At 34.0% G+C, this 26,330-nt stretch overlaps 1 protein-coding gene across 1 annotated transcript in view; it reads right to left on the reverse strand.

Annotated features, from left to right (window-relative positions):
- Positions 1-6,651: 6,651 nt before the first annotated feature.
- The window catches only part of LOC138709047 (voltage-dependent calcium channel gamma-1 subunit), a 133,376-nt gene continuing 113,697 nt past the window's right edge, over positions 6,652-26,330 (reverse strand). Inside the window, exon 5 of the mRNA XM_069839541.1 lies at positions 6,652-8,983. Coding sequence (XP_069695642.1) covers positions 8,733-8,983 — 251 coding nt within the window. The 3' untranslated portion in view covers positions 6,652-8,732. The remainder of the gene's footprint in view (positions 8,984-26,330) is intronic.

The raw sequence follows: 26,330 nt of genomic DNA on the forward strand, positions 1-26,330 counted from the left end.
GGGAAGACTGGAATGGTCCGTCTTAAAAATATTCAAGAGCAGCACCTTTGCGTCAAAGTTAATCTCGTCTGTAGAGGTTAGACTGAGACTGATTTATATTTTTCTACCGGTGCATACTGTAAAACTTCAGTAGCTTTGCTAACCTGGCTTTCATTGTCACGAAAAGAATAAGATGAATAGTCAGGTTCGTCAATGTTGGTGAAATACTAGCTACAAAAATAGCTTTTGATTTAGCAGCAGAGTTGAAAACTCTTTCAGTGCTTTCTTTTATGACTTTTTGTTTTCTACGGTACTAAAATATCTAGTAACATTTTTCCTGCATTTTTCTTCATTTTTCTCATTTGCACCGCTGACAAGTGGACAAACAGTCGAAAACACTGTCACATTCACAACTACATAAATACTGGTAATTTATTAGTAATACTGGTAATTTATTAGTAATACTGGTAATTTATTAGTAATAAAAGATCTTAAAACTTTGCAGAATTAGGGAGTGCACAATGTTGCAAGAAAAAAATTTCGGACACTGACTGATTGAAGTGAGATGCTTTTTCCTTAAATAAACAATCTTCACTTCTAGAATTAGGTTACCGGTACCAGATGTCTCAGGGACAGTCCTCAAATTTTTCTTTCTGTCTCCAGAAAGTCCCTGGATTTCATAATTTTTTCCCGCATTTTCATTGTTCATTATTAATATGGCTTAATGATGCTTGCATATTACTGACAGAGACAAATTTTGCTAATGTAACTTGGCTGCTTTTACATGATGCCATAATCAAAACTGAAGGTGGGGATGTAACTTCCGTTGTTATCAGAATTATTAAAAAACTGCACTCTAGGAAAGAAGATAAATTTATTCCACCATCAATTAAGCAAATTTTGGACATCTTTAGTAGAAGTAGTTCTTATTTCACAACAGAATTCTGTGTCTCTCATGAATTTCATGACAATGCTGTTAAATATTCCATTGCCTGTGTTATTCATTCACCTATGAAATGTACTTACATTGCAGAGATCTTCTCTAGAAAGAGAAAAATTGAAGAAATATTCCATTATTTTTCTTCAAATGTAGATGCAGTTGACATGGATGAAGATAATTTGATCAAATTCCTTGCTTGAAAGAATATGTGACTTTAGAGAAAATAGCAAAATGGAATGAAGAAAATGCTGTTCTTTCTCAAAATGGAGTGAAATTTTTATTTATTATTTTCTTTTAGAAAATGATTTCCTGTGCACAGCTCTAGAAGTTGATTGAACTATCTCTGTGTCTTGTTGAGAGAGTTTCTTCAATGAATATGATGTGTACCGTACATCCCAAAAATCCAGAATGTGTTTAGAAACTGTTCATGCCATACTTGCTTTCTTAACCAACTTCAACTTAGGAATTTGCTGAAAAATTGGGATCTAGTCATTCTTGGTGAGGCAACAGTAGTTCAGCCTGTAAATAGAATGAGTACCAGTATTTTAATCCCTTAAATTGTATAAAAACAATATAAGTGAACTGCAATGTAACACAAATGTCAAAATTTTTTCGTATGTCGATATCTGTCCCCAGAAATCTGGTAACATTCTAGAAGCTTCCTTTCGAGAGTATTCTAGACGACCGAAAGTGGAGAGAAAGATTGACAATTCAGATAAGCTTAGCCAGTTCTATGGAAGACTTCGAAATGAAAGGAGTGGCTATTGGCCAGTGCTGAGCTAATGTGCCATTGATAAACAACGGAGGTACTGGGCATAGGCAATTGGTCTAGCTGAGGTCATTGCTATGGAGAAGCACTGTCGTGGATAGAGTCACACAGAATTGTTAGGTACCAGTACTGGAAGGAAAGAATTCTGCGGAATCTTGTACATATATTCTTACGAAACAAATTAATAAGGATTTATGTCAAGCAATAACATAATATTATTTAATCTGATTAATTTTTCCATGAAACTTAACGAAAGATGTACAAGAAAAGTAACGGTAATTTTGAAAATTGCTTAACTTTCAAGAGATAAACAAGAAAATAACCCTCTTGTTCTCCTAATCGCCACTACTGCAAGTAAGGAAGTGATAAAGGCTACATCAGTAGACATGAAGCTCAGTCTGATGATGATATAATTGCATCAAAGAAGCCATTAAAACTTATTGAATGCATTCAAGAAACTGTATTATGAACAAGGGATACCTGTATGCAAAATATATTTCAAAATAATGTTAATAACAACTACTGGTATATCTATGGACACCACAAAAGTACCGGTAGGCCTACTGTTATGATTTTTATTAGGTTATTTTACGACGCTTTATCAACATCTACAGTTATTTAGCATCTGAATGAGATGAAGATGATAATGCCGGTGAAATGAGTCCGGGGTCCAACACCGAAAGTTACCCAGCATTTGCTCATATTGGGTTGAGGGAAAACCCCGGAAAAAACCTCAACCAAGTAACTTGCCCCAACCGGGAATCGAATCTGGGCCACCTGGTTTCGCAGCCAGACGCGCTGACCGTTACTCCACAGGTGTGGACTCTGTCTGTTATGATAAGTGTACCAATAGACTTACAGATTTAACTGTAACTTTCCAAATACAACTCCTACGGCATCAGCATCAATAGAAAATCTTTTCAATCATGACGTGACAAGAAAACGATACCCACAAATTACTCTAAAAGCTGAACTCAGTTATTTTAAATTGAGAAAGCAATTAAAGCCAATTGTTAAAGATTATTGTCTGTCCTGTATTGTTCACAATCCAGTCATAAAATTGTTTAAATAATAATTTTAATACAAATCAGATCTCCATATACCCTCTGAGTCTCAGTTGTCATAAAAAAAAGGTGTTTACTATTCATGTGTACATACAATATAGTCACGAGCTGATGACATGGCATGCAATGTATGGGGGCGCAGAGCATCAGTGGCATGTGGTGCAATTTTATATGAGGGAAGCAATAATACAAATTTTTATATTGTATGTATAGTACTCACCTAAATATATTTGAAGATCAAAGCAATTGTCCTCTCTTTAGCAGCAAAATCATCGAATAGAAATAAACGAATTCATATCTGCCAGTATAAGCGCATCAAGCTAAGAATATGAATAACAAATCCGCCTTGACCAGAACAGGGCTCAGAGAAAGAATTTTGACATTTTAAGATTAGAGAATTCATAGTTCTCACGATTAAAATATAATTTCTGCAATAAATTTTTTTATTTTTCTCTTTATGAATAGGGAAAGCAATGCTTTCCTTGCCTTCCATATACAGGACATCACTGCAGAGGGTGTTACTATTATTATATCTGTGAAGGATGGACAGGTGTGATTTCTGTCACCCATGCATATAATGTATGTATTTTCATTTAGTGACCTGCTCGTATAGTAAGTGTGTTAAGAGCTAAATCCATATTTTTTTATTTTTTTATTGCATAATAGCACTATATTATCACAATGCTGAATGTTACCTTTCCTCATTGCCCATGCACCTCAACCTACAAGTTACTCATAAATGGCATTCCTGACTCTGACAAACTTCTCAGCTCATAGCAATATCACAGTCTAGTATATACAGTCACGAAGCTCAATACATAAGAAATATGCATCCGTGGATAGTTGCTAATCACTAGGATTGCTAATATCGCCTCATTACAGACAATGTGAAATAGTACCGGCACAGTCTATTGTTCCTAACACCTTCACAACTCAAGCTTCGTGACTGTATATACTAGACTGTGGCAATACCATATTACAGCCTTCAATGCACTGCCTAATTATCTTAAAGCTTTAAAAGGCCTAGAGAATAGTTTAGGACAGAATTAACAAAAATTCTCCTTATCCATACCTCATAATCTACTGATGAACTGTTTACACCTTATAAATTTAATTAATCTAGGCCTACTTATTGTGTATTGTATACTTTTATATTCTAGATCTCAAAACTACATTGCTGTGGAATATGATAAATGAAATTAAACAATTGCATCATACTTGAACAGTAAGAAATATGAAATCAATACTTACGAGTTTATCTCTGGACACTGATACTGAAGAAATACAGCAAGAGCTCGTTCTTAGGAAATTCCCAATAAAATGAATGAAGCAGATGAAAAGAAATAGAACTAAACTAATTTTCGGATAATACAAAAATTGAGCCTTTACCATCGTGGATTAATACAACTTACGTAATACCTAATGCAACCATTATTATTACATTTTCTGGTGCAACTAATTGAGAAATGACTATTGCCGAGTACAAAAGTACCGGTAAGCAAGGAACTCTACATTGTTATAGATGTCAAGACTTTGGCCACAAAGCTTTTCCTAGTTTTCTATACTAGATTAAATGCGTTAAATGTGCTGGAGAACAAGTTTATCAAGATTTTAATACAGCAAATAATATCACACACAAATGCGCCAGTTGCAACAGTGATCATGCTGCAAATTATAAGCAATGTCTCAAATTTGTTAAATACATATAAGAAGTCAACAAAACGGATCAAAACTGACAACCATACCTTGTAAAAAAAATCTTCAAGATTTTTGCCTAGTTAAAAACCAAGAATGATTAACATACAGTAAATTAAACTATGGTGCAGAATGCTGAACATTTTTTTTTTTCAAGATATGAAAGACTGCTGGGATTTCTTCAAACATTTTAAATGTTATCAAAAGCGAGACTAACATAATGAATAAATTATTTATCTTACTTGAGGGTTTTTCTGTAATATTCCATTCTGTTAATGAACTTGGGTAAAGTGACTAAACCATTAGCTTCATTGAATCTAGTTTAAAAACTTAAAACTGTTTAGTCGACACGTTAAAAGTGTTAAAATTTAAAATAGGTTATGTACCTTAGACAGACAGCCCGTTTCGACACTGGTGCTGCGTCATCTTCAGTGTCCTAAAAGCTACTTCTGTCTAAGGTACATAACCTATTTTAAATATTAACACTTTTAATGTGTCGACTAAACTATTAGCTCTAACAATTTTGGAATGCAAATGGAATTCTCAGAGATCAAGATTACATATCAACTGACTTCTTTAAAAAATAAACGTACAGATAAATGAGAGTCATTTTAACATTATCCAAATCATTTTCTGTTAGAAACTATAGATTTCATAGAAATTATGGCCCAAGAGCATCACATGGAGGTAGGTACCGGTAGGCTATAATAGTGAACAGATTCTAAGCGCATTATATAAATTAAAACTTCTAGTGAGATTACAGTAGATAATACACTGACTAAATTGATTGAGCAAATTGCGAATTCAATCAATGGCTTTCCCAAATCATGGTATGAAATGTTTCATACCATGTAGCAAAGGTGTACTAGTGCCATTTCTCAAAAAATTAGTTAAGTGCATCCAGTGCGGTATTTTAAAATGTGTGTATTATTATTGTTATTATTACTATGCCACCGTATATTTATTAATATTATACTATGTTCTAATAGGACATATTCATGAATATCCTTAAAAAATCTTTGAAACGTAATTTTATTACAAGGTCGGTACTAGGGGATAGGTCTCTCTATAGTAAAGACAGCATTTTTATAATTCGAACGTGCCATAGCACCAAACACAGGGATCATATTGAAGGAGGGATAGGAGGACTATATCTTATGCCAATGTAGATTTTGTTACTCTGACAGTGAAAAATTAGAGAAGGGAAAACGATTATGGATTAACAAATACTCAAATCTAAATATATGTAATTTTTCTTAAGTTCATGGGGAGGGAGTTAAAACACTGTAACTTCCCCCGACCCCTTGTGCATGCCTCTGAGTGTATCCAGGGTAAGCTAAAGCATACATTTGGTGGCAAAGGGATATGTCTTTTAAAGACATCACACATTAAAATTTAAAATCAAAACTTCACGGAATTTACGAAAACTTGAACATTTTCAACCACGTTTTCTCAAAAGAAAATGAAGTGCACTTATAATTCTTTGCTTCTGACCCCCTCATATAAAACAATTCTTATCTCGAAAAGGAAACAAAAACGAACAAAATCTATTAAACTCTTTGAAATATCTCAAAGAATAACCCCCTGAAATGAATGACATTGGTTATGATTCACTCTGTATATATGCAGGTAATTTTAATGCGGAAAAGTTAACTGTAACTCTTCTGCCACAACAATCTGACAGAGAAAAATCGATTGTGAAACTAAACAACAGTAGCCTACAATATTATTGCACCCAATGAACGCATTTTCCTTAAAACAATGAATATCGGCTTGATGTATTTGAGATTACAATTCTTAATACAACTCTTGTACCTCTTCACATTCAATCTCTTTTAGCCTTACCATGTAATCATAATCCTCTAATACTTGCCATGGACCATTCAGCAACTTTGAGAGCAATAAAAATACGTAATACATAACATACAGAGTATGATTAAAAACATTTTAGACGTTTAACTTTACTGTCATTGATATTTAAGAATTTCTTTGTATGAAACAATGATTATATTAAAATGACCAAATGTAACTTTATTTATCCACATTATTTAGTAGTTTTTCATGCTCAACGTTAGGTCATTACCGTACATTTGTTGATAAATTTCTTCCCATTAGTTCGGCATTGAAACTCATATGACTGCAAGAAGATGCAGATCTATGTTGATACAATGAAGGAAAGTGAGGGTAAAGAATGAAACGTAAAATCATATTCAAACTGGGCAAACCGCTTTTTTTTTTTTTTTATTTTTGAAGATCTAAATTTCATTGGGTTTAGTTTTTTAATAACAATAGCTATAATATTGGTTGTACAGAATATACAGTTAAAGAATATCTTCGTTTATTACTGTACAAACATATTCGACAGGAGTTTTACCTGCTATGAGCAAAGTGGTGTTTCAGTTCGTAGCCCAACAATGAATTATTGTTCAATAATCTTCCAACTCTACAGCTACAACTCTCTTTTTAGATGGAAAAAATGTATAAAATTCTACTCATATGACTACAAATAATTTCTAGAACAATTCTACATTAAGATTTATATAACAATGCCAATATACATTACCGGTAGCTAGTATTCGAAACAACAGCAACAAAATAAACTCTAAAATTGTCTGAAAAAATTGCAACACTTTTAACAATAGATGACATGTCCAATAGCAGCTGCTCACATACAGTAATTTTGAATATAAAAGAAATAAATGTTGTAACTACATTTACAAGAACATTAATGTCGTAACTTTTTTTAACAAAAAGTATTACAATTTTATATTCTAAGTTTAGAAGTTAATTTGTTGCTGTAACTTCTCTAATATCTTTTACTGCTAATATTTTTCCGAAAGATTGCTTATCTGCAATTATCGGCAACTTTTCACCATATTATAACAACTCTATGAAGATATTACAATTAATTGTAAAAGATTTTGGAGAAGTATAATTATAAACACAATTTTCATCAACAATGACAGCATTGAATATATAAAACTGTATGAAAGATCTAATCATAAAAATATGCTTATGTAAGTTGCAAGGCAGAATTCATATCATGACATAAATATAGAACAAAGTATCAACAGACTCTTCAAATTACATACGGCAAAACACATCAACTCAGCAACTCTAGGCACACTGGTTTTATGCACAAACTTTCAAGTACGAAGAACATAATGACATCACGAGGACATATCACAGATCAACAAAAGATATGTCTTCATTCTCTTCAATGCAGAGTAAATATGTCAAAAATGGATAATATATAATGAATTACAAATAACAATATAATATATATGACATGAGAGTCAGTCAGAGAATGTATTTCTAAGGCCTGTAAATCAATCAACTTATTGGGCTTTATATTTCATGAAGATCATTTCTATAGAAGTTAAAAATAGTGGCAAAAATTTGTATTTCTTACTAGAGTCATTAAACAGCTATTTAGGAGATATAAAATTCATTTAGAAACTTATGATCGTAAATATTATGTAGCTGTGCAGATTGTTTAAGGCCACGAATGTAAAAAGTACTAGTAGTAACTTACTGTGGAGTGAAAAATAATAATTCAGAAATTTAATTAAAGGAATAGAGATTTTTATTTCAATATCATAAAAACTGTTCATTCGTATTATGGTGTTGTAAATAGTAAGAACAAGGACAAAACGTAATGAATTAAATCTAATACTGGTATCTAATTGTATGAATTTAGGCATATTCATATTACTGGTACCGGTACAGGCATTGGTAAGTCATTCAGATAGTGACTTTAAAATATTTTTCGCAACTGACTCTCTTACAAATATGATCTGAGAAATGAACAAGAAAGACCATGTAATTCGTAAATAACATGAGAATATTTTAATATTTATGATTGGCATCATAGATACAGTATTGTCATTAATAAATTATCGTGAGTTATAGGCAATAAATCCATTTTAACAATTATGTGCCAATTTTCTCTCACATGTTACAATAAGCACTTAATATTCGATAAAATGTGTAGGTCAGCATTTGTTAGATCACTTTCAAAGTTTTCTGGATGTTGAGTTGTATCTTTTCATTCAACCACTTCTGCCCGCACAATAAAGATATGTTTGCTTCTTACATGTTATGTCTTAGGTTACATAACATGTTTTGAAACAGGTTTAAGATTTTAAAAATATTGTCTCACAGTCTTTGTAGACATAATATGAGGCACTTTCCAGCTTTATGTTTTTACATAATCTCACTCAGATTAAGATCTCATTACTTGGTTCTAACAGAAATATGATAATGTGTAGTAACAATTTTGTTCTTATCGTCCGATGATGGTTGGTTCATCAGCCATTGCTATCTCTTCATTTGGTGCTTTATTTCCTTTGCGTTTGCGTGAGTAAATCATAAAGGAACAACCAGATACAAGCAACATTATAAATACCAGCCAAGCGAATACAAAAGAGAAGCCATATGAGTAAGTGGCACCTTTTGGAAACGTGAATGGTAGATGTTTCTGCTCATAATCAATTGAGCTGATAAGTACTTCAATTACTGCCAGGACACAGGCACCTGAAAGAGAAACCAATATGTTTTATCAAATGGTTTTATATACTTTGACATTAAAAATGTAATGAAATTGAATCAGGAATTTGCAAAAGGGACCAAGTCCATGTTTTTTGCAAATTGAGTTTATACCCGTTTCTGGCTCTCCAAACACCCTTCTTGGATTTCAGAATTAAAAGGAACCAAGTCCTATAGAATGTACACATTTGAATTGCGTATTAACATTTTTGGACTGCTATACATCCAGATCCATACAAAAAGGTTTTTTGTTGTTTTCTTAAAATTTACTTTTTCAGACTTAGTCCCTTTTGCAAATTCCTGATTAAATTGAGTTAATACAATTTTCATTACCGGAACATAACATTTTACTTGAAAATGAGTTAATACATATTCATTTTTCGATTTACTGAATTGATGTGTCAAAATATTTAATAGAAATTGTTGTTCAATAATGATTGCCGGTAATAGTACCGGTACTTAACTTCTGTTGCAATTTGTGACATTGAAAATGTAAATATAGAAGTGTGTTATGTTTGTTAACAAACATTTCAGACATTATATTCAGGTTACATACAGCGTGAGTCAAACTAAAATTTTTGGATGGTTTTGTAATTTTTCAATTTTTAGTCTCACGCCATAGCACTGTAGTAAGGGTTCATGCCAAGGAGTTCGCCACTAGTTCGAATCCTTATAGGGAAGGAATTCTTTCATGAAATTTTGGTCAGAACCGGTATGGGAACCTATATATATATATATATATATATATATATATATATATATTTTTTTTTTAATTTTTACAAGTTTGAAACCTAGAAGACTATTTAGATATGAGTAAAAAAAATAGGAGGTAAGAAATGTAATTAAGCTTTTTCTAGCTGACACACAGATGATAATGTTTCATATCAGATTTTTATTATTACTGGAGTAAATGACAAGAAATTAAGTTTCTCTGGTTTAAAGCATTGACAATTTCACATTACCTACCACATCATTAATTTAAATATTTTACTTGCCTATTATTACAAAGCACAGACATGATGTCTAAATATTATCGTAATGGATTGCATTGCGTTGTCATAACTTTAAAAAAAAAAAGTTATTTAAAGTGAATCTGTAAATGTTTTATGGTAAATTGTTATATAATTCTACATAGTACTCTTGCGTACAAAAATTATGTTCTACTGTTCTACATTTGTTACTGATATTTACTGAAAGGGCAGTTTTGTCAAATAATACTATTCAGAATCACAGAAAACACACACTTTCAGAAAATCTGCTGGTGTTTAATAAATTACGAATAATGCCTACATTCGGGTAATAAAATGGTGAATAAAATTACCGGTACCGGTATACTTTATATTACGCCACATATCTGGCAACATGTCAGTTGCTATAATGGTCTTTTCTTTCTTTCACCATCATTGTGAACATGGACAGTTCCCAAAAACAATACAAAGATAACGATGTTTGTTTGGACCAACTGACAGTATAGGGCAGGGTGATGGATTGAACTGCATTCTTTTCCATTCTTTTACTTGACCTCGAACAGCTCAGAATATAATAGAGTCATCTTTATTAGATTTTAGTTAGAAGCTTCAGTTGGCATGCTCATCTTAATTATTGTGTTAAGTGACAAGGAGTATTACTACAAGTTTCCTGAAGGTTAATCGAAATAAAAGTAAGAACTTAGCATCCTACTGTAGTTCAGACCAGACAATGAACTTCAAAATGTTTTGTAATAATTATTAGCCTACAAGTGACAAATAATGAATATTACTGTGTGTAAATCCATGACACTTGAGGTAGGCCTACTACTAGGGGTATAAGCTATGGTATAGGAAATATGGTAAAAAAAATTGGGGGGGAAAAAAATATGATATACGGAGTGGAAGTGAAATAACCTTGCAGATTGAAAAGGATGATGGGTACTTACACTTAAATGAATAGAAAACATACACAGTCAACTCTGGATATAGCGAACTCGGTTATAGTGAACATTCAGCTATAATGAACCTAAATCGTTGGTCCTGACCCGGATACATTAAAAAGTACATTAATATTTCCGTGTATTGTGAACCCTTGCTTCGGTTATAGCGAACCTTGTATCCTGACAAATTCTTATTTGAAGTTAGATCTTCTTGTATAAAATTGAAAGAATGTGTTGAGAACAACATTCTAAGTTTCTTACTCCATTAATCAAAGGATAAAGGTAGGATTAGTGACTCCTAGACAATAAGCTGTACTGTAAATCCAAGCAACGCGTGACAACCTTGCCTCACTCCACCATCAAAGGGTTGGCATTGCGTTCTCAGGCACTCTACTCTGCTGTTATTTCTAATCCTCCACCGTCAAAGGATTGCCATTTGTTCTCCAGAAACATTTCCATTATGACAGCATTGAAACAACGGAAAATGAAATTGCCTTCTTTTATTAAAAAAGGGGACGGACATTATGTCCAGAGCATAAATTAAGGTAAAATTTCGATGGCTTTCAAATTCCACCAACTCTCTCCCAGTTTCCATTAAGTGACCCAGGAATTTCCAAGGTTGAGTACGCAGTCACACTATAACAGCATTTGTCATTTCTACCTGATCAGTCTGTTTCTAGTGTTTCAATAGTGAATGTACTGTATAAAAATGTCGAAGCATAAAGTGTTTTCTTTGGAAGCTAAGGCGAATATTGTAAGTGCCATTGAACGTGGTCTTTCGCAACCGGACGTGAGTCGACAGCATACTTTAAGTAAATTCATTCCACAAAAATGAAATATTTTATTTTCTTGTTCAAAATTTCATTCATTTCTGTCATTTAAGGTTAGGGGAGAGACACTTCGGATATAGTGAACGAAACATGCAAGTCCGCAGAGGTTCACTATATCCGGAGTTGACTGTATTACGTTTTGTGATTAAATGCACGGTTAATTAGAAATTAAGTTTGAAGTTTCAGCAGTCTGGCAACATCGCCGCTAACACACTCTTCTCGTGATACAGATGTAAAAGGTCATTGAACTTGGTGTGTCTCGCTAGATGAGCTGTTCTCTGACACTGTGTTGAAATCAACTCGATTGTGCAGTGATTTGAAATTAGAGGTTTTTAAAATTAAATTTACACGAAAATCGTCCACACTATTGAAATACGCCAGAGAGATAAATTTTATTATTCTTTATTAGTTTTCCTATCCATATGGACAAAAATCGCGCAATAGTTACCGAATAAGAGAGTGTTAAACATTTGAGGAAAAACTATTAACTTTCCACCAATATGATAGGCCTATTATACTTTTTTGTTACATGCAACGTTAGCCTTTTGCTCTGAAAATTTGCAAGACTATTTCACTTCCACTCTGTATATATTGTATATTTCTGATATTAAAATCTCCATCTTCTGCTCTGTCTAAAAATATATGGTTTCATATACATTTTTCTTGCGTAGTTTGTGAATTACCCTCATTTAAATATCTATTTGCAATATTCTTGCAAAGCTAATGGGACGTGGTGCTACCACAGTCTACTATATATACAGTCACGAAGCTTGAGTTTTGAGAGTGCTAGAAACAATAGACTGTGACGGTACTATTTTGCATTGCCTGTAATGAGGCGATATTAGCGATCCTAGTGGTGAGCAACTACCTAATGTTTGCATATTTACTACGTATTGAGCTTCGCGACTGTACATACTAGACTGTGGTGCTACTGAAATTACTTCATATTTTCAATTTTCACTTTCGATGGCGGAGAAATTATTGTTTTATTTAATTTTTAGTAAATTATGTCATATAATCTCTGGTTATGTGATATTTGCCACCTTGTTTGTTTCAAAATGTTTATGTTTTGTTCAGATGTTTTTAGAGGGAAATTGAGTTGTAAGAAAAACTGTCTGTGATTGTCACAAGAAAAGAATCAACATCTGGCATTTCTAATGAAGCACTTGGAAGGTACACGGGTACACCGCCAGAGTGCAACATTGTAGCTAGCAACATTCCCCTTCCCCTCACTCTGGAGGAAGAGGCCTCTTAAACATACGATACTATGTTTACGATACTAGAAATGGATTCAGAACATCTCAAAATCTGTGCGTCAGTGGCTAACCATGACAATATCTTTGAAAAATATTGAAGTGCAAGAGGTCAAATGACTTTATTGTCAAATGCCTGGCATTAGAAAACAACAACAACATGTTTACGATACTATGACAACTGACAGCAAAGGATGTGTGTGTGAATGCCGTCTTCACTTGTCTTGCGGCATGAGAAAGAGAGTGGCGAATTGGATTTCTATTCGTTGACTCATGTGGTTAGCAGGTAAAAGGGAGTTCGAAAAGAGAGGTTACAAAACTGTAAAAAATCGGTTCTTTGGTTGCGACAGCTGTAATATTGTGTGGAATTTTTGCAGTGTCTTCTAAATAGGTAATAAACGTCGTAAGTAAAAAAGAAGGCAATTTGGAGAACATAAATTTTTTAAAGTTAGTAAAAGTTATTGTATTCAAAGTAATTGCAATTATTATTATTATTATTATTATTATTATTATTATTATTATTATTATTATTATTATTATTGGCGGCCGGGTAGCTCAGTTGGTAGAGCAGCTGGCTACGGACTGGAAGGTCCGGGGTTCGATCCCAGGTGGTGACAGGATTTTTTCTCGTTGCCAAACTTTCAGAACGGCCCCGAGGTTCACTCAGCCTCCTATAAAATTGAGTACCGGGTCTTTCCCTGGGGTAAAAGGCGGTCAGAGCGTGGTGCCGACCACACCACCTCATTCTAGTGTCGAGGTCATGGAAAGCATGGGGCTCTACCTCCATGCCCCCCCAAGTGTCTTCATGGCATGTTACGGGGATACCTTTACTTTATTATTATTATTATTATTATTATTATTATTATTATTATTATTATTATTATTAAAATATATCCCCATCAAATTTCCTTCTTCCGTATTTCATCTATCATAATTATGTTGTCACAGATCTATGTTACACACGCTTTGTGATTTTCAAGAATGACGTGAAACTCTAGTTCATTATTTTGCCAATACGACTTGGCGCTTGGTCGCATAACATTCACAGATGATTAGATGACAGTACGGTAATAAAAGAGCACTAGTTAAATAAGTGAACTTTCCCACCGAGGGATTTGTTCGCTTCATATGGTTGGTATAGTATAGTATAGTATAGTATAGTATAGTATTTATTAGCTGTCGTTATAGCAAAAGCTAATGACATTGTCAAATTACACGTGTGAAATTATATATTGGATGTCAGAAGTAAGGAAGTAGGGAGTATGAATGAAGATGAAGCAATACAGTAATAATGGCGAAATGAACCCAGTGCTCGGCGCCAAAAGTAAGGCAAGATTTACTCTAAATGGACTGAGGAAAGTCCTAGAAAAATCTCAACCAGAATTAGATCTTGGGACTACTAGTTCAGGAGTCACACATGCTGAACATTACTTCAAAGCAGTGAACTCGACTGGAAAAGTTGCACTGGATAGATGTCAATTGGATCAAAATTTGTAACAACGATGATTATGCCTACTTACATAATAATACCTCCGTCAAAAACTTATTCAGATTTACATATGATTTTGCTTTCTAAAAAAGTAACATAAACTTAGCTATTATAAAAGGAAAGCAGAAAGGGATAGGTTGCTGCAAACATATTAATTATAATATGAAGTATTATGCGTCTAATTGAAAACTTCTTCAGATTAAAATTTTTAAGTCTGAAAAGATATTTGTACGAATTAGGCACTAAACCTAAATAGCTGTGGGAATGAGAAAAATACAACTTAATATTTTTCTCCGTTCCATTACTCTTTCATCGCATTAATATTTTAGTACTTTGTTAAACTTCACATTTTTGGAGGCCAAGTGTATGAACAGAAAATATAATTCTTTCTCGTCAAACGTACCGTAATTTAAAAGCCAAATAGGATCTGGTTAAGATATTATGCTTTCCCTGGGCCATTATACATAATACAATTTTTTATTCGTTATTTTATGATGCTTTATCAACTGCTGTGGTTATCTAGCGTCTGAATGAAATGAAGGTGATTATGCCAACGAAATGAGTTCGGAATCCAATGTCGAAAGTTATCTAGAATTTGTTCTTAATGGGTTGAGGGAAACCTACGGAAAAACCTCAACTAGGTAACTTGTCCTAACCAGGATTTGAATCCAGGCCCGCTCGGTTCATGGTCAGGCAGGCTAACTGTATTATTTTGTTCAGGAAGAAGAATGGCATGATAGGAATTCCGTTTCACAAATAGGCTTACTATCAAGTCGGTTATTTGAGGATTCAGTGGTTTTCAACAATCTTATAAATTATTTTAAGTATTTTATTAACCGAGAGAATAATATTAGAAACTATTATAACATACGAATAATTATATTTATGTATATATTTACAAAATTTCAATTACATATACTTAAGTCATAAAGTTATAAATGAAGTACTTAGATATTTTACGTTTAGTGATCATTATAAAGATGCGTTTTGTGTGGGATACGAAAACAGAAGTTTATATTAGGTAACTTACTTATTTCTGGGAACAATAAACAATTTATTTTCTATATGTCTCTTTAATAATATTTCAAGAAAATAAACTAAAAATATAATTATTGGTAACATAATAAAGTTTCGCCTTGGTAGTTAAGATCACAGAACACTGGCTTACGATGATTATGGACCCGGGTTCGAATCCCGGTGCTGGTGGAGTCGTATCTATGGTGGATAAAGTCAAGGTTCCTGAGGATTTTTCTCAGAGTTCTTGTTTTTCCTCCATTGCTCCACTGTCACTCTTTATTTTAGTACTCATTATCATCACTACAATAGCATTAACCAAAACGGTGTCGACGTCATAGTACTGTGGCTGACAAATAGACGGCATCAATCTGAGGAGGTGTAGCACTTTTTCGTGGAGGTGAAAGGGCACTATATTGCGACTTTACGAGAACTTAAGCCTACACGGCTGAATAGACAGATGGCACCACTTAGCTGAGTCATGATATCTACAAAGCAAGCGACGCACAGTGGTCCGAATATTAAAAAACATGGTCAAAAATATCTCCCTACTTACAATATACATTATGCCACGCTCAATCAACAAATAATTGCTTAAAATGAGAAATATAATGAATTTCAATGACTTACATCTATATCGGACACCTCCTCCATCACTAGTCTTCAGAATCAGAATCTCCCGAGCCCTCGCTGTTGGGCCCTTCAGGTGCAGAGAGCAACTGGAGCACTTGCAGTGGTAAATGTGTTCTCTCCTTCTTGGGGAGTTCTCTTAGGTTGGAAATTAAAGGGTCTGATGCAAGAAACAGTCTATGGAATAAGTCAGAGTTGGTAGTAATTATTGACGTCTTTCTGGTGTGATCTTGTCGAAATCTTCGAACAGTTATGTTTAATGATTCTATTGCTTCCTCTGTTAGTTCCCCTATTGGTAATAAAGCTGATTTTACAATAGATGCCCCATGATTAAGAATTTTGTGCAGTGTTGGTGGCATATAATACCATGAGTATAATTTGACAAACAGCTGTGTGGTCTTCCTGCAGTATATATTAAATCGCGATTCACTTATATTTTGAAAACATGAAATTGTAATAAGAATCACACTGAATCATGAAATTAAATCATAATCAACTCCAGTTATTTTATATGCTTCTTTAGTATTTTCAAAGAATCTTCTTGCCGTGTTCCCATCATTTGTGGTCCCATATTCTGCTTCGGTGTATCTATAATAAGCCCTAATCTATTTCGAAATGCATCTTGAATAGTTTTCTTTCTTTTCTTCATAATTTCTCGACTTCCATATCGTACATTTGCCTTCCATTTTTTTAAATTCAAGCCGGTAAGATATAATGTAGTATGCATTCAAAAAACCGTATATGTGCATGTAGAATTGATAATTTAAAGACAAAATTGGAGGATCTTCTGACTGTTGTAAAAATTCAAGATTATTTATTTGTGAAATTTTTGCACCACAGATGTAGCACTTCATACTGGACGACTTCGCTAATGCATTGCATATTTTCCCGTCTATCATAGTTGAAATTAGTGAAAACTGAACTGTGATGTTACCTAATGTAAATGGTTGCAAGTCCTGTATCTGAGTTTCTACATATACTCTCTCTGCTTGAGCTATTTCTGTTGTTTCGTGTACCCACTGAAGTTGAATAGATTTGCAGAATCGAGTTGAAGGACGGGAATTCTTCCATGCAACATCTCTACTTTCAGTATCAACCAAGTGCAGGGGAACCAATGACATAAGAAATAAACTTTCATCACTTTTCTCTTTTTGATTCCATATCTGTTTATATTGCGAATGACCTGAGCTGCCGTCAAAACCCCATTTACAAAGCCACATGTAGTTTTTATCCGTGTTACTTAGAGGTGAAATATTCAAGATTCTGTAGGCTGTGTGATGTAACAGAGACTGTAATTTGACCTCACATTCATTTTCGGTCACTTGTATGCCTTTGGGTAAGTTTCTTTTTTAGCTTCTAAAACGTATTGATAATTGGAGTAGAGATCATGGTTATGTGTGTCATTTTTCTGATTGTTTTATATTGATGTCTGGACAGATTTGAATCTATTATTAATGAAAGAGATTCTTCATTTGTGAGTCTAGTAATTTCCTTTTCTTCTTTCCTCAAAGAATCACGAATTCTTTTCCCTCTGCTTGGTGTTGTGATTGTTACTTCTTTTAACAATTTGGCTGCTACTTCATCTCCTTCTGACCTTAAATTCATTGCTGTAGCATAAGAGAGCTCTTCAGAACACATATTTTCTCTAGTTTCTTTTGCTTTTCTTCGTTTACTTCTTTCACTTAATTCCCCAAATACTTTTGTAGGACGACCGCGACCCAGCTTTCCCGATGTGCTTGGAATGTCGGTATGTTTTTTCGGCATTGATACACATGAAATATTTTCAATAGGCAATGTTATGTTATGATCTAACCAACGAGAATATCTATTTTAAAAATTTGTTTCACTATAACCACACTTCAGCCATTGCTGATAATACAGAAGAAAAAAATGTAGTCTAAATGACATTGTATAACTTTTTTGTAGCACTAGAATCAGTATTAATTTCAAATTTATTAGTCAAATATGACGTGACATAATTTTCTTGTTGCTTACGAGATTCGTTTCTCCGTTGTCTAATTCTATGGTGAAGTTCATGGCGACTCACAGAAAAACTCATTTTGCACTTGCAAAATAAACTCACCCTGAACCACTGAATGTATCAAGATGACTCAATACAGTTAGTGTTTCAGTCAGCTTGGAAGGAACCTCTTCTACAGTAAACAGAACGCGAGTTATGACTATAAGCTGTCACAGTTATGGCATATGAGAATTGAGGAAACAGCGCGCAGGGATAGTCTTGGCCACGTAGAGGTTGCCCTTGGATAACCTTGGAGATGAAACCTTCATCATTCCCTAAACGAAGGCTTCCTTTAACAGCTGTGTAAGTTTCACAGTGTACATATTTATACATTTTTTTTTAAACTCTCTCTATATTTAAGTAACTTTTTAAAAATAATACTTGACTTTAAAAAATTCTAATTAATACTAAAACATAATATTAATTTAGATGTTAGTGTGTATAATGTAAAAGACATATAACATTATATAATAGAAATATTTACTATTATTTTTATGCATTTTAAAACTTGATCAGGGCTCTTTTAAAATCACACCACTAAGGTAAAATTACACAAGTTAGATTTATGTCACTTTTGAACAAATATATCGTGAAACCTGTATGTTATTATTAATAAATGGCCTGTAATTTTTGAAGGTCAAGTATTGTAGAATTATTGGAATGTGATTTAAAGATTCTGTATCGAAGTTGAAAAAATGATTTTTGACCAGCTTTTAAGCGATCCGGACCACTGTGCGACGGTTCGGACCTCAACAAACACTCCTATAAAGGAGTGACAAGCTATTAAAGCATTCAAGGCTACGACGTCTTCTTCCGTCGTAAAGAACTGAATAGCTTAGTTGCGAAAGCAAAATATGATACGTATAATGAAAGAATAAAATATAGCGTCATGATATTGTTTCTTTATTTTGACAGACTTAAAAATCCTTATTACTTACTTACTGGCGTTTAAGGAACCCGGAGGTTCATTGCCGCCCTCACATAAGCCCGCCATTGGTCCCTATCATGAGCAAGATTAATCCATTCTCTATCATCATATCCCACCTCCCTCAAATCCATGTTAATATTATCTTCCCATCTACGTCTCGGCCTTCCTCAAGGTCTTTTTCCCTCCGGCCTCCCAACTAACATTCTATATGCATTCCTGGATTCGCCCATTCGTGCTACATGCCCTGCCCATCTCAAACGTCTGGATTTAATGTTCCTAATTATGTCAGGTGAAGAATACAATGCGTGCAGTTCTGTGTTGTGTAACTTTCTCCATTCTCCTGTAACTTCATCCCTCTTAGCCCCAAATATTTTCCTGAGCACCTTATTCTCAAACACCCTTAATCTCTGTACCTCTCAAAGTGAGAGTCCAATTTTCACAAACATACAGAACAACCGGTAATATAACTGTTTTATAAATTCTAACTTTCAGATTTTTCGACAGCAGACTGGATGATAAAAGCTTCTCAACCGCATAATAACAGGCATTTCCCATATTTTTATTCTGTGTTTAATTTACTCCCGAGTATCATTTATATTTGTTACTGTTGCTCCCAGATATTTGAACTTCTCCACCTCTTCGAAAGATAAATTTCCAATTTTTATATTTCCATTTCGTACAATATTCTCGTTACGAGACATAATCATATACTTTGTCTTTTCGGGATTTACTTCCAAACCTATCTCTTTACTTGCTTCCAGTAAAATTCCCGTGTTTTCCCTAATCGTTTGTGGATTTTCTCCTAACATATTCACATCATCCGCATAGACAAGCAGCTGAAGTAACCCGTTCAATTCCAAACCCTCTCTGTTATCCTGGATTTTCCTAATGGCATACTCTAGAGCAGCGGTTCCCAAAGTGTGCTCCGCGGAGCCCTTAGGGCTCCGCTAATGATTCTCAGAGGCTCCGTCGGCGGAAGTTATGAAGATGATAAAAATTGCTAATTCCATCTAGTCTCTAGTGGGGAAAACAGAAACTACTTCCATCAAGCGAAAAATACTTTCTGAAAAAGTAGTTTGCGTTCTTCTTGCTATATTGAAGCATTAATATTAGATCTACTCGTTACTGGAACTATCTCGATCTTTCTTCCTTGCCAAGTACTCAATGATTCTCGAAATTTATTTTATTTTTTATATATTGGGTAGGCAGCATTTGTTATTCGTGGTACGTGGAATCTACAATCTATTGACTGTTACGTTACCGGTACCTCAAATATATATAGGTATACTGAATACCTGCATGTTAATTTGATAGCAGGTAGTCAGCTAAACTTTCGTTGAATCATAACTGTGACTTAAGACAGGCTCCCTAAGACCTAAGAGTCATTAGCCATCAACCAGTGCTCAGTCAAAGGGAGATAACAACAGCTATAACCTTAATTTCAAAGAAGATAGTGCGAATTCCTGGGAATTGAGTTCGGAATATGTTGAACATGAACCTGTCTCAGAGTCTACGGTGCCTAGTGTAGAGGTACTGAAAGTAACAAACGAAAATATTGTGATTTAAATTTAACGATAAAACACACATGTTAGGTCAATAATACAGTATTTATTGATTTTATGAAATACATTAAAGGTGATATGTTACAGTTGTATGAACACTACTTATTAGTGTTCATGCAACTATAACATATCACCTTTAATGTGTTTCATTGTGATTTATATTTGGACATGGGATTCACTGAGTTTGCTGATGAACGTCCACAGTGTGTGATACGTAAAAAAGTTTTTCCCAATAGTTCTATGTTCCCTGCCAAGCTTAGACGGCATTTATTAATTCAAAAATTCACAAATAAAACTGCAGACTACTTCGAAAGAAAAAGTGACGAACTCCATGCCGTTCAGACAAAATTTTACCTCGTATAAAAACAAACAACGAGAAAGCACTGAAAACGTCGTCATGACCAGACTCTTGGTGGTAAACCTCACCCTTGCTGAAACTCTTATGAAACCACTATTAGTGAAGGTAGTGAAGTGCATGATGAACGAGAAAACTGCAAACTTGATTTCCAGTGTGTCCTTATCAAATAACACTGCATAATTGAATCCAGAATCTATGAAAAGACGTAAAAAGTATCATGATTTCCCGTATCAGTTAAACGAAATTTTCGTTACAACTTGACAAATCCACGGTCTTTGCCGGGTTAGCTATGTTAATGATGTTTGTGCGGTATGAACTTTCAGGTCTTTTCATGAAATATTTTGTTCTGCAGCCATTGCCATCCTCTACAAGCTGTACTGAATTTTTTTCTTCTTCATTGAAAACTCGATACCGTGGGACAATTACATTGATGTGTGCACAGATGGCGCAAAGGCCATGGTAGGTCCTGTTGTTGGCGCTGTTACAAGGATCAAGAAAGTTTTAAAAACTGAAAAAGTAGTCAGTGTGTACTACACCGACACGCCCTCGCAACGAAAGAATGCAAGCGTTATTAAAGCAGGTACTAGATAACGCCGTCAAAATGATCAACTTTGTTAAGGCACGAACTTCGCAGTGTAGGCTACTTAAAATCCTGTGTGAAGACATGGATAGTATACACAAGTCTGTTAGTAATATTACACACAGAAGTGCGATGGTTGTCGCGCGGTAAAGCGTTGTCCCGATTACATGAACTTCGAACCGAAGTTTGTTCACTTTTGAATTACCAGAACAGTTTGCTAGCAGATTACTTGAATGATCAGGAATGGTTGTACAAATTATGTTACTTGGCACACATTTTTCAAAAATGAATTCAGCACATACATACAAGGTAAACGGAAGACTATATTCGATGCTGATGACGAAATTGTCGCACTGAAGAAAAATATAGCGTTCTACATAAAAGCGTCGACAATAAGGATCTTACGTTTCTCATTGACTTCAAACTTTATAGAAGAAAATAACATAACAATAAGTGTCTCATTCGTAGCAATAATGAAAGAACACCTTGACAATTTGCTTCAAAATATCAATTCATACTTTCCAAGGGACACTCAGGAATCGATTCTAAAGAAATATGAGTGGATTGTAGATCCATTTCCAGTGATGTCAAAACCAGCATTCCTCACTGCTTCAGATATGAGGTCCTTGTAGACATGGTTTCGAACAGCCACTGTCAGGCATAATATAAAAGCAAACCATTTCCCGAAATTTGGGCTAAGTTAGGAGAGGATCTTTTGATATCAAGTTCAAAAGCTAAATTTCTCTCACTGCCTTATGGTAGCCTACTGTGTACCCCAGTGAAACGACCTTTTCGAGGTACACGGCTACAAAAACAAAATATCGAACTTGTTTGGACACAGAAGACGATATACGTCTTCAACTGACTTCTAAGACACCGGACATTGACAAACTCTGTCGCAAGAAACAGGCACATTCTTCACGTTAACTTCGGGTTTACATGTAATATTGTAACATTTTTTAAATATCTTAACTACATGTTAATATCATTTTGTAGATTTAAATAAATTATATCCAGTATTTTTTTACTATTGTTTACTTTATATATATGTATATACTTCCGGTTATGTATCGTGCGAAATATGCTTCATAGCACATAGACAGATAAAACTAAAAAGTAAACATTTCTTGGGGCTCCACGAGAAACTTCTGCTTCAAAAAGGGCTCCGTGGCTGAAAAAGTTTGGGAACCGCTGCTCTAGAGCAAAGTTAAAAAGTAAAAGGTGATAGTGCATCTCCTTGCTTTAGCCCACAGTGAATTGGAAACGCATCTGACAGAAACTGACCTATACGAACTCTGCTGTACGTTTCATTGAGACACATTAAAAATCCTTATACGTATAAAAACCCTGAATTCCGACATTTTAAATTTTAATTATGTATATATACAGGATGAACCGTAAGTAATGTCATTAATTTCAGGGGGTATTCTTTGAGATATTTCAAGCAAAAAAGTTTAATACAATTTTGCTCGTTTTTGCTTCCTTTCCGAGATGAAAAGAGCTAAACATTTCGTAGCGTGTTTTAGGAAAGCTATTGACTGAATTTCCAACGTGCTCAGCCAATTTAAAAGAGCAGTGTATTATGATAATAAACGATTGAAAGAATTTTAACTTCGTCCTTTAAATGGCAGAAATTTGATCCGAACAAATGTAACTTTTTGGGCCTGAAATCTGGAACGTGTATGCAGTGGCGACTCGTGCTTTTTTTGTATGTAGAATATTCTACATATTATGAGATTGATGACTGGTGACCAAGACAGAAACTAATAATAATAATAATAATAATAATAATAATAATAGAGCATACGCAATTAATTTCTTGCTACAGTTAAATTCTTCTAAATGATCAAATACAACTTCAGATATTCTTTCGGCAGTTCTGTCATCTGAAAGTCCTGTTAATTCTTGTGTTTTATTATAGCTTATTTTATTTATTTTTATGTAATTTTGGTTTTTATCCATTTTATTCTTTTATATAATATCATTTTCAATTATTTATTATTTCGTTCATTCTGTTCTTTCAAGATGACCAATGAACTGCATTTAAGGAGGCTGCAAAGGTGCTTGAAAATTCATATTGTAGTCTCTGACAGGGTCTCCACCACCCAGAAAGAAGGGTTGTAGCACAGTCTAATATTAGACTGTGGTTGTAGTATTAGGATACACGGTCACATCCTCAAACGCGGTTAAAGTTAAGTCATACCCTGTCCTCCGCACCCTCCTCTGTCCTTAAATTCACTGCTAGAAAAAACAGTTTGCTGTAAGATATTTGGTTTGTTCCTCGGAAAGTATTTCTAAGGTCTGATGTGCAGTGGCGACAACTCACGATAGAAAGTGGAAGTTTGAAGAAAATTATTACATCGGGACGCATTAAAAATCAAAATCTGCAATTAAAATGTTTTCTATCCTCAGAGGCATGAAATTAAACTGTAGGATCATCCTCATATTCTTCATGAAGGAATCGCCACTGCGTGTATGACCTGGTAATAAACAGGACGCAACACACAAACAACTATGTTTAAGGTTGGCATTCATGTTTTCAGAGAAGTTACACATCACGTATCTATGTGGAAGTTACTAGAATACATGCAGAAAGATGAAATGGATAATTCTGTGTTAATACGACTATTACAAATTACAACTAACTGAAGGTCATGGCAGTGCCAGATATGCTAGAAAAACGTAACACATTAAGTCAGCAGTAAATTGAAAGAATTGTTGGAGATATCAAGAATATAAAAGCAACGATGACATTGAATTATATCTGCATGCAATGAGTCATAAAATTAAATTAAGTAACATTATGAGCTTATTGCGAAAAATTTCATCTTATTTTAGTAAGAAACATTACGAACTCATTGTAACAAATTTCACTTTATATTAATATAGCCTAGTATCACTTGTAACAAATAAATAAAATAAATTGTGACAAAAAACGCATTTACCAAAAATAGTGCGAATAAAACCTATAGTGGACATAGTTGCAGTGACCAAAAGTAAAGTGGGGGAAAAAAAAAAAAAAAAAAAAAAAAAAAGAACATAAATGCTAGTGGACCACATGTTGGATGACCTAAAAAATTGCTTACCCATTGTCTGGGGTTCTTTCGAACATAAGAACGCATACAAATAAATACTGTTTTGTAGTGCCAACTGACTTTTGTGCCATTCTATATGCAACACAATTACTCATAATATTAAGAAATAATAGAAGTACGTATAAAAGTCTAAAATTATTCATAAATTTAATTATAAATATTGCAAATAATATTACATAATAAATTAGGAAACAAATAGTTTTTTTATTTAATTTAGACTTCTTAGTTAGTCAGGGATATTAAGTATCGGCACTTTTACTTTTCAGCTTTATTGTCGAGATAAGCGTAAAATTAGCTTCTTAGGCAGCTTCTGTGTAGTAGGACAGTCTAATATATACAGTCGTGAAGCTCAATTCGTAGTAAATATGCATACATAAATAGTTGCTAACCACTAGGATCGCTAATATCGTCTCATTACAGACAATGCGAAATAGTACTGGCATAGTCAATTGTTCCCAGCATCCTCACAACTCAAGCTTCGTGACTGTATATACAGTACTAGAATGTGCTAGTACTGTAGTGGGCCACCTAGCCTTTGTTCTTAGTTGAGAATATAAACTGGTTAAAACTATAAGGCTCCGTTGGAAGAGAGCCAATCTCAGCAGTCCTTGGGGAAAATTGATGAACTTTGGAACCTGCAATCTCCCACCAGGTGGACTAGTTGAATCATGTAATATATTAGAGAGCATGCAAAATGAGGTTGTTATGTTACAGTGCTGTGGAACTTTGTTAGCACATACTTGTATTTAATAATGCATAACTATCTATAGGCAGTGGAAAACACATGGGATTAAGAAGTTGTCCCTAAAATATTTGAAGCACAGATATTAAAGGGGAAGTTAGTGGTCAGTTAAACATTTTCACATATTTATACTCACAATAAAATTATATTAAGAAAAATAACAACCAAGAAGACAGGTACTGTTGCTGACCGCCTATTGAAGAGCATAAAAACTTACCCACTTGAATTCAAAATTCATTTTAGTCACAAAAGCTTTGAAAATATTAATCCCTTTTTTTCACACCTTAGCTATGTGAAAAAGAACTATTGTAGTACAGTAGAGCGTCTCGTTTAGGCACAGTGAAAACGTAAACAAAGTGCAGGTAACATGAGGGGGGAGGACGAGCCGTAGGATAAACATGAGGGATGCACAAGGTTTCAGTTACAACATTTATGGCGGAGCATTAATTGAAATTATATTTTCCAAAAACACGCAAAACAAAAGAACACGAATTGCATAACGTTATCACATACACATTTTAACAGACAAGCAATTGTAACGTTGAAACAATTCAATATAACGAATCAAATTTTTCTACTTATATGATGTTGCTTTCAAGCAGCATTTTTTACGGTCATGAATTTCATTATCTGTATGTCTAAGATAATATCACCGTCTTCTGTGTCCGAGTTAACAGAACTACAGTATATTTCCCTGAAGTGACAACACTATTTCCTAAACATAATTACAGTACTGTAGTTTTGTTAATTCGGCCACAGAAGACGGTGGGTGATATTATGTTAGTCATACAGAGAATGAAATTCATGACCGTAAAAAATGCTGCTTCAGAGCAACATCATATAAGTAGCAAAATTTGATTTGTTATATTGAATTGCTTGTTTGTTAAAATGTGTATATGATAAAGTTATGCAATTTGTGTTCTTT

This window comes from Periplaneta americana, chromosome 11, assembly GCF_040183065.1.
Source record: "Periplaneta americana isolate PAMFEO1 chromosome 11, P.americana_PAMFEO1_priV1, whole genome shotgun sequence".
Classification (NCBI taxonomy): domain Eukaryota; kingdom Metazoa; phylum Arthropoda; class Insecta; order Blattodea; family Blattidae; genus Periplaneta; species Periplaneta americana.